The 10851-nt window shown below is 45.4% G+C and overlaps 1 protein-coding gene across 1 annotated transcript; it reads left to right on the forward strand.

Annotated features, from left to right (window-relative positions):
- Window positions 1-425: 425 nt before the first annotated feature.
- On the forward strand, window positions 426-6442 carry LOC137336044 (homeobox protein Nkx-6.3-like). The gene is made up of 3 exons (XM_068001546.1): window positions 426-897; window positions 5320-5492; window positions 6212-6442. Exons 1-3 carry the CDS (start codon window positions 426-428, stop codon window positions 6440-6442), a joined length of 876 nt encoding a protein of 291 aa, XP_067857647.1.
- Window positions 6443-10851: the final 4409 nt, after the last annotated feature.

Genomic DNA, 10851 nt, shown 5'->3' on the forward strand with positions numbered 1-10851 from the left:
TGTTCTTGTATGCGGGAGGGGGGACGGGCTGAAGATAGATTGAAGGGCAATTGGCTGTCACTAAACAAAACGCCCAATAGAAATGCAACTCATTGATATGGATATCCAATCGACAGCAAGCTCAGATACACAGGGCCAATAGAACGGCAATTCATTTGCAACAGGGCCAATCCCCACTTACTGTTCGATGACACTATTCTGTCGACTGGCAGGAGCTGCGGGTTTAAAGTTTATTTAACTGCATCGTGCCAGTTGCCAACAGAAGCAGTTATAACTCAAGGAGGCAGGATCTCAATTTAACTTTGCTCAGTGTTACGTTTCACTCTTTGGTCTTGGGCATTCCAACTATCGGGAAGAACCTGCAATGATCTGAAATATTCCCATGGAATTTCGGACGGAAGTTTAAGGAGTCCTGCAGAGCTGGGATGGTGGAGGTCCTAATGGAGACGGGTCTACAGAGTGAACTTGAACTGAGCAATTCAGCCATGGTCACACTGCACAGCTCACCCGACCAGAAAGCTACCTTGTGCCTGTACCCACAAAACTCGTACAAACCTCGCGCTGCTTATGGCATTGACTCTGGGCTGGTGCCCAGGACCCCTGGTGGCGTTCCCGGCCACCTGGCCACTAGGCCGCTACCCTATGGGATTACAGACCTGCTGAGTGTTGGGACCCCTCACGGGATTACGGATATTCTGAGCAGGCCAGCGAGTGTTGGGACATCTGGTGGCACCGGCTTCATTGCGGGAATGCCCCAGCTGAGCACTTTCAGCACCGAGGCAGGACCTGCGCTCTGTTACAACACGCCGTACGCCAGCTTAAACCCCCTGGACTCGGCTCTCCACGGCCCGCCCACCGTGCAGAGCTGGAGAGCAGACAGACAGCCATCCAACTCAAGTAAGTGCGGAACTGTGCAAACCGCCAATTATTCAGTCCTTAACGTTGAGCCTTCGGTTTCAAGTTAATCCCTGACTTTGTTCAAACCTCTAACTTTAACCCTTTCACCGCCGGAGAAGGTTCTTGTGGTTAAGTTGGCAAAGTAACATGAATGGCATTTGAACCGATATAGAGTGCACTCATCTAAAGGGCATTGTGCTCGTGGCAGTCTGGGGGAGCAGGGGTTAACTCATTTAACGGGCTGATGTCACAGGGCTGTGCAAAGTCCTTTTAAGTCAAAATGATCAGCTGTGGCCTTTTCAGCATATGTATGCCAGATTGTTCATTGCTAGCAGTTGTGTGTTCAAAGTTATCACTGCCCTGGGCTAGAGAAGGAAAACTAAAGTCAGCCAGGAGTCTGGTCTTGATCACTGTCCAGCGATCCCTCTGGGAGAGTGCGTGTGTGTGGACATTGCACGAGAACAGGGACTGACTCCTGGGCGATGTTGCTCCAATCTTGACGAGGAGCAGGGGAGCTCTCCCCGCTGTCCTGGTCAATATTTATCCCTCCACCACCACTAAAACCGATGATCTGGTCATTCTCACATTGCTGTTAGTGGGATCTTGCTGTGCGCAATTTGGCTGCTGCATTTCCTACATTACAACAGTGACTGCACTTCAAAAATACTTCATGGGCTGTAAAATGCTATGGGGTGCCCGGAGGCCATGAAAGGCCCCGTATAAATTAAGTCTTTCTTTTTTCTTTTCACTGTCGAATGGCATGCCAGGTCTCAATGTCTACACTCACTCCTGGAGAACGGCTTCTTGGATGAGATAACAAAAAATGGGCTCGTTCCCATCGACCTCACACCCTCATCATCAGCCAGCACCGTCAGGATAACACGGGGGATAAATAAAACGACACAAGCCTCCAGCCCAGCTCCCTCTTTAAAAGCGGTCATGATGGCAAGACACTGGGGTAGATCTTGGCCTTCACCACCTCCCCGCTCCAGACCGTAATCTGGAGGAGCCGATCAGATACGGCCTGCCTGACTTTCATTCCATTGATACCAGTTGGATTGAAATCCGATGGGTTCTATAAAAGGCGGGTGATTCCTTCACCCAGATCACCATCCAGGCAGTGAAGACCAAAATCTAACCGCACCCCTTTAAAGTGTAACTGTGACGTGCGATGGTGCAATAATCTGCCCCTGAACCTTATCTACAAGGAAATAAGTCTGCAATTGATAAATAAGCTGTGCAGGACCTGCTCGAGCTATGACTGTTAGACTCCCAGTTCGGAGGGTCTCCGAGTTATCTACTGGTCTTTATAGATGCTGACACTTTGTGGGAGGGCTAGCTGCTCGTATTTGACCATACTGTCTGCGGAGAATGGGACATGAAGGGTTCCTAATACACGAGTACTGCTTCACCAAACAACAGTGACCATCAAAAGTCTTGTAAATCTATCTTAGAAAAACAATCATATTAACTCTTCACAAACTATCTCTAAATTCGGAGGCTGAGCTACTTATCCGTTTACTGTCTTTGATCTCAAAGAACGTTGCCTGACTTTGTACTCTCCCCTGGATCGAACTGTGTGGAGGGGAGGTGTGGGCACCTTGTGTTTCATTAAACAAGTGAGGTTGATGTATATAACTTGCAAGTGGGAGGGTCTGCCTGACTTTGGTGATAGATCACCGCCACCCTGCGCCCTGCCAAATATTCCAGACAGAAAACTAGTTTCCTTAATCTTATATTTAAATAAATTCCATCAATGCAGCGAAGTAGCCCCTCCCTCCAGGGTCAATCAAAAGTGAACTCAGGAACCCCCTAACTGAAAGTCCCGATGTCTAGTTCTGTGTTTAGAGAGGATAGGGAAGGAAGATGGGGGGTGGGTGAGGTAGCTGTACTAATTAGCGATAACATAATGGCCGTAGAAGAAAGGTGACATCACTAACAGAAAGGCACAAACAGAATCCATGCGGATTGAGATAAAGGATAAGAAGGGAACGATCACTTGAATAGGGGCATTCTACAGACCACCTAATAGTGGTAGGTCAGTGGAGGAAGAAATATGTAAGCAAATCTATGAAATGAATAAAAGACATGAAATAATAATCATGGAAGATTTTAACTACCCCCAAATAAACTGACAAGAGGTAAGGAAAGGGGAAAAGGAAATGGAGTATTTACAGTGCGTTCAGGGCTCCTTTCTTACCCAGTAAGTGAGAAGCCCAACAAGAGAGGAATCACTGCTGGATCCAGTAATGGGAACTGAACCAGAGCAGATAAAAGAAGTAAGCGTGGGGGAGCATCTAGGCAATAGCGATCACAGCATAATAAGGTTTAAGGTAAAGATTGAGAAAGGCACAAGTAAAACAAAGACCAAAGTAATAGATTGGAAAAAAACTAATTTTAAGGGAATGTGAATGGAATTAGGAAAGATAAAGTGGAAAAAGAATATTGACAAACAAAGAGATAGAACATCAGCGGGGAATATTTAAAATGGTGATCAAGAGAGTTCAGGGGAAATATAAGCCACTAAAATAAAAGATCAAAGTAGCCAATAATGAAATACCACAGAGGAATAAAGAGGTGAGGGTAAAATTGAAAAGAAAGAAAAAGGCACACTCTCAGTTATTAAACAATAAAGGAGAGGATGACAAAAGGGAATACGAAGAAGATTGGAAAGCAAAGAGGAATTATGAAATTAAATTATCGAGAAATATAAAAAGGAATAGTGAAGAATGCTACAGACACACAAATAACAAAAGAAAAATCAGGGTAGGGATAGGGCCACTCGGGGATAAACTCACAGGTAACGATAGTGAAATGGCAGAAATATTGAATAGTTACTTTGCCTCAGGGAGACTAACAAGGTGGGCAGGACATTAGAAGAAGAAGAGGTCAAAAAATATATTAAATCATTTAAGATAGAAAGGCGGTGATAATTTATAAACTAATCAAACTTAGAGAGGATAAAACCTCAGGTCCGGATGGATTCCATCAGATTCCATCTGTGAATATTAAAAGAAGTTAGGGAAGAGATAGCAGAGGTCCTATTACATATGTATATCAATTCATTAGAATGGCCTGTTTCTGTGCAGTAAAATTCTATGTAATTCTATGTAAAACAGTAACCCCTGTACAGGTCATAGATAGAGAGACTGCACTTTATCAACTCGGGACAGGTTTCCTTGTGAGTAAGAATCAGGGGCTGTTTATAGTACCACCCGAAGACCATGAGGAGATAACTTTGATGAGTTCTTCACCCACCTGTACTTCTCTATTTAATAATGTGGTACTGCTTATTTAATAATCTAACATTACTTCAATCAGTTTCAAAAGTGACTCCTGTTGCTTTCCTTTCTTCCATCTTCAATTTTAAATACTCTTCGGAATACCATCATCACCTCCATGTTTAATCCCCAAAAATCCCGAAATAAAGTTAATTGTTCGTCAGAAAATTGAAAAACTAACTTCGTAAACAATTCCAAGCATTGCATCAGCTCCCTTTTGTTTAAACAGGATCAGGATGGTGAGACTCCCTCTTTAACAATTTAAAGTGCAGCTCTCTCTGATGTGCACTATCTGAGCAGTGGGGAAGTGCCTCACTCAGTGGTATCGAGCTGAACAGACCAGGGAGGTCCCAGGTACAAATCCCAGTCTGTGCTGAATTATCTGACTTCAACCAAGAAGCAAATGTGCTGCTTTCATTGCTCACAGCACCCCGGGTTAGCAGGAGGAGAATCAGACAGGGATCCCTCTCCCAATCACCGTCCACTGCTGCGTGTGTGAGCACCAGGTGAGGTTAGGATTGGACGAGACTGTGATTCTCCCCCTCCACCACCTTCCCAAGTTGAATAGCCTGACACTCATAGTTCGGGCTCACACTTAAAGACTAGACACTTGAGGAAGGTATCTGATGTTTCACAGTGCCCTTGAAGCGTCCCTCAGCAACTGTCAGCTCTTCAGGAGAGGAGGGCAAAGCAAGAGCATTGAGCCCAAATCCCAAGCAGTGAATGGTCACCTGAACCCTGTGCTTGTTGCGTTGGCCATAGAATGTGTACTGAGCATTGTACAGGAGCTGACACTCAGTATATGTCAGCTGTACAGTAGCAGGCGGGAGCCTATCATTCCATATTGCCTGGTGCGTGCTGGATATGTATAGGAGCAGAAACTATGACACAGATGAGCCATTCAATACCGGATGGGAGTCCTTTTATCCAATGTGTGCTGCACAGGATACAGATGCTGACACCGAGACATCAATACCCTGTACAGTGCAGGCGAGAGTCTATACTTGTACCTGTTTTGTACGCTACGTAAAGGTTAAGTGAGTTCCTCTCTTTTACCCAATCTTGTCCCAAACAATGCATGACTGACCTGCAGGACGCAGGCATCTCCCTGAAACCCATCCTTGTGTCTCTGTTTTTGCAGCACAGACAAGCTTCCTGACTGAGGTCAGTAACAAGAGGAAACACACCAGGCCCACCTTCTCCGGGCACCAGATCTTTGCTCTGGAGAAAACCTTTGAACAAACCAAGTACTTGGCTGGACCAGAACGAGCTCACCTGGCCTACTCACTGGGGATGACCGAGTCTCAAGTCAAGGTGAGAGATTTAATGGAAAGTTACCGAACATCGGGAGTTATTTAACCACACTGACCATTCGTATTGAAACCAGGAAGTCAGTTTCCAAGTAGTTTCTTTCCTTCCCACTATTTTCTCTCCTGTCGGCGCGGACTCTTGATGGGGGAAGTGTCTCACGAGTTTCCAATCAGTCTCCAGGACCTCATCTTAAATGTGAGGCCAGACAGCGAGTGTTAAGATGGACAAAGTTGAACCAGGCAGATTGTTTGCTCTAGTGAAGCTTTCAAACACCAGAGACACAGATTTAAAATGAGGAAGTTAGGAGTGAGAAGGGAAGAATAACTTTTTGACCCAAAGGGTAATCGAGTTGTGGAATCAGTTATGAGGCGAGGCTATTTAAGTAAAAATGGATTCTGGGACATGTGGGACAAAGTGGGAAAGTTGGTCAGTGAGGTCGACTTATGTAAAGTTGGGCCTAATGGATATTCACTGACCCTGAAATGCTCATCCGACCAATTTATAAAAGTTAATGTTAATCTGGGGAAATTTTTGATAATGGCAAAGAATTGAAATATCAGCAAACCCAAATTAAAAAGTCTGCATTTGATGCCGAGATTGATTTCACACTGCTCCAGCGTAAAGCTAAATGGGCGCAAGGCTTTTACTGAGGCTATAAATCGCCTTGGTCGCATCAATCTTCTCCCGTTAACTCAACGCTGCCATTTCTCTTAACTCTGTAGGTCTGGTTCCAGAATAGGAGAACAAAATGGAGGAAACAAATCTCCAACGGCAGCTCCTCACCAGAGGCCAATCCCGATTGCACGTTGGATAAAGTCAGTTATGAAGGTGATGATGATGAGGAATATAACAAACCCCTGGATCCAGACTCAGACGATGAGAAACTGAGACTGTTACTGAGGAAACATAGATCAGTGTTCTCCATGCTCAGAGTGGGCTCACATACTGCTTGATTAAACTGGAGATATGCAAAAATTAATTCAATGGCCAGGAAATTCCTCGGATCTGTTCCCGCTCTCCGCCTTGATAATTCTGGCAAAGTAACGCTGGTGGAACGGGAGCAGTGCCAAGAAATTTCCCAGCCCATTCAGTTCACTTCTTCCTCCATTTTTTTCCCATCCTTTTCACTTCATTGTCTTTTCTTGCCATTCCTTCTCTGTTTAAAAATCCTTTTTTTCTCGCCTCGGTACGGTTAGAAGATTGTGGGATTCGGGGAAAGCCACGAGGACGAGTGTGTCAACTTTAAGAAAAGAGCAGCTTTAGTGAGAGTGGTGAGAACAGAGACAGCAAAATGAGGACCAGCGGGATACAGAGTTCTGGAAAAGCTCCTACCACAAGTGACAAGGTCCGTGTTGGGTTAATGACTGATGTCCATTCCAGGCCTTTTCCCGGTATCTTTATTCCTAATTGAGACACCCGGTGAAAGGCTAAGGCCGTGCTGGACACCACCACAGGTTGAGACAAAAGGAGATGGACCACACAGTTTAATGCCAAAAGTCTGGGGGAAATCATGGTTTGTCCATTGTGGTTTCTGCCCTCACCAGTGTTACTGATTGGCGGTTATCAATTCCCAATCTTCATCGATAGTCTCAACGACTGTTCCAAGACTTCCACTGGAAACACCTCCCTATTGAGGAGGCCCAGCGTACCCCATTGTGTTGTGTCTCTATCACTGAGGAAAATTAACTCACACTCTCTTACTGAATTAACGTGCCAGCTTCACAACTGAAACCGCTGAAATACTGAAAGCCAAAAGGCCAATTAGTGACATCATAACGCAGTGCAATGATGTCACAGGTCAGCGCAGTGATGTCATGGCCACAAGTGTACTATAAAATCTTGTGACAGGGGATGTACATATCAACATTATGAAATGTGCAATAAATATATCACATATTCTATAATAAAAATTTTATCAACTAGATATTCAAATTTGTAGACGTTCTTGACTTCAAGAGTTGAATTTATTCTCTCTCTCCTCATCTCATTCCATAACCCAAAACGGAGCTTCTTCAGCCAAAGTCTGGCAGTTGACCTCCCAGGCAAAACCCAATTTGTGTCCCTTAGTGATGATGCCAGAGGTGTGGCAGTGTCAGCGCCAAATGTTTCTCGAGGCAGTGATTTCATAATTGCTTTTCTCAGTTGAGAAACCTAAGGCCAAGGCCCATAAAGGAAAGCAAGAACTCGCATTTCCAAAACACCTTTCACGACCTCAGGACGTCCCAAGGTGCTTTACAGCCAATGAAGTACTTTATTACTGTTGTAATGTCGGAAATGCTTGACACCATCAAGGTTACAAAGTGTAAGAGAGGTGAAGATACAATTTACATCATTGCGTTATCCTCAACTAGATTGAGTTAGGTGGCGTCAAGTCAAAGAAATCTGATTTTCTCCCCACAGTTGGTAATGGCACAACCTGGTACATGGGCACTGACCCATCATTACACTGTGACACACTGCCAGTCCTTAATAAATGGACAGCTGAGCTCTCCTGGTGTCTCGATTACTGAATACATGATGTGATACTGAGCCACGTGGACCAGAATGTGCCAGGTTTGAGTGGGCTGAGGTATTCTGGGGCTGCAATTGATTTCAGCCCTCTTGGGCTAAGGAGGGAGGGATTAAATCAGCTATCTGGTTCCTGCTATCTGGTGACTCTTGCTGGGAAAGTATCTGTGCTGGTTGAGGGGAGGATGAAGCTCGCCTTTGATGCTCCCAGAGTTGGATAATTTGTCTCGACGCTCACTGCCCGATGAATGGCTGTTTGGGTGGGTACTTTTCACAGGGCGACAGGTGCCTATGGAACGCTAACCCCAACATGAGTCAGCACTTTCACCAGATGAGGGGAGGCAGGGTGGCTGATGAGCTGGGATTCATTCACAAATAGGCGGACTGCTTCAGAGAGCGCCTCTACCATCAGTGGAGATGTTGGAGAAGCTGCTGACGCATATGATGCCATCATCCTTACTGTTATAAATTATTCAAGCCAAACTGTAGAAGTGCCTATTTAAAAAAAATTATAAAATGACAATGGTTTACTCACAAACAGCACTCTTCTGCTCAAGGTCCTGCTGCCCTGTTGTGATGTAATCCAATTTGAACCATTGGAGTTTTGCACCTATGAGAGGCCATCATGGCTTCTTCATGCTGCAGTGCATGCTGGGTAAGATGACATCACTGTTCCCCGGCCAGAGTTCTGTGAGCACAGAAATGCATTGTAATGTTCCACAGGTGTTTATCAGTGACATTTATCTGGGTTAACAGCCAAGGTCCATCGTGAAGGAAGATGTGTATTTACACAGCGTCTTTCTCAACCTCGGGGCATTCCAAAGTGCTTTATAACCAATGAAACACATTTGAAGTGTAGTCACTGTTGTAATGTAGGAAACGGGGCAGCCAATTTTGCACACAGCAAGATCCCACAAACAGCAATGTGATAATGACCAGATAACCTACATTTTCAGTGATGTGGGTCGAGGGACAAACCAGGACACCGGGGAGAACTCCCCCCGTTCTTCTTCGAAATAGTGTCGTGGGTTCTCTTACGAGTCTCGATTTCAACACAGCGAGGATGTCGGAGGAGAAACAGTGTGTAAGATCGGGCAGAAGATAGCAGGCCCTTGGCCTGTACATGACGAGGATCAAACGACCCCAACCCACTTGTTCTAATCCCACTCACAACTCAATGAGCTGCTGCTGAAACCAAAGTTAATAAATTGAACCTAGATTAAAATTATTGATCCCTTCATTTGCAAACGATAAATAAAATCGGAGGACAGCTCCAGATGTGTCAGACAGCTGGTACCGATTTAAAAATGGGAGAGCGTGTCAGAATATTTCTTTAATTTTGGGGCCCATGTGTGCTTTTGATTGATTCCCCATTAGTTTCGGGGCTGCTGCCAGTTAATCTTTGTTCCTTTCACTCACTGACCCCCTGAAGAAATGGCATTTTGATATAGAATCACTTGTAAGTCAATAGATTTTTATTAAAACTGTGCACGCTTTGAGTGTTTGATTAATGTCGGGGACGATTTGTTATAAAGAAAATGGAAGGTTTTGGATCAGTCTGCCCAGACTGTGACTGAAAGATTTTACAGAATATTAACGATTGTCAAGAGTAAACAATTGGATAAACACAGGGGACCTGAGAGAATCAAACTCACATCCACTGGCTGTGGGTTACAATTCACAGGGTGGGGCATTCCCCCCCCCCCAACTCCTGCCCCCTCCCACAGTCAAATAGCCTGCCAAAGGTCACCGCAGAGGCTCGTCCACGGAATGGCCGTGTGCGTGCAGTGCTGGAGTGGAGGAGGGGGGCTGCTTACTCCTGTACCCCGGCAGGAATCGGTACCGTCAGAGACAGGAGAGGGGTGAGTCAGAAATGTCAACATAGAACTTCTTATTGATGGGGAATAATTACAGGTGTTCCAGTGAGAACTGTGGATACTTCAGGAGGGAAGGAAAGACTTGCATTTATACAAGTTAAATATTAGCTCATCCTGTCATAAAGCACTTCACACACAATGATTTATTTCAAAGTGCAGTAACTGTTGTTATTTACGTGAGGTAGAGGCAGAAACCCTCATCGCATTTAAAAAGTACTTGGACGTGCACTTGAAGTGCCGTGACCTACAGGGCTACGGACCAAGAGCTGGAAAGTGGGATTAGGCTGGATAGCTCTTTCAGCCAGCACAGGCACGATGGGCCGAATGGCCTCCTTCTGTGCCGTAAATTTCTATGATGTGAACAGTATTCACACTTACCCCAACATCAACAGCAGCAACTTGCAATTATACAGCGCCTCTAACGTAGTAAAACGTCCCAAGGTGCTTCACAGGAGGCTTATCAGACTAAATTTGACGACGAGCCAAAAGGAGGCATTAGGACAGGCGGTCGCAGAGATAGGTTTGAAGGAGCATCTTAAAAGGAGGAGAGAGGTGGAGAGATGGAGAGGTTTCGGGAGGGAACGCTCGAGCTTAGGGCCGAGGCGGCTGAGGGCACGGCCGCCAATGGTGGAGCGATTAAAATCGGGGATGGACAAGAGGCCAGAATTGGAGCAATGTGTCAATGTTATTCGGAATTGAAAGCCGTGTCTTAAAACTATCGAGGCCTCCGTAGCATTCTGTGAAAAGGAAGGAAATACTCCCAATCCCCATAGCCATGTAGGCTGTGGGGAGAGAAAGAGGATAAGGATATAATATTCATGCCACTGAGCTGCCCTCTGTGGCCCATGTGAGAGACTTTTAGCCAAATGTATATTTTTGCGCTGAAGATCACAGCTCACGACTGAGGATCTCATGTCCAGGGTGCTGAAATGACGGGCTGCTGCAGTGCCTCTTCTGACTAGCTGGTGATGGATCGA

This window comes from Heptranchias perlo, chromosome 20 (genome assembly GCF_035084215.1).
Source record: "Heptranchias perlo isolate sHepPer1 chromosome 20, sHepPer1.hap1, whole genome shotgun sequence".
Taxonomy (NCBI): Eukaryota; Metazoa; Chordata; class Chondrichthyes; order Hexanchiformes; family Hexanchidae; genus Heptranchias; species Heptranchias perlo.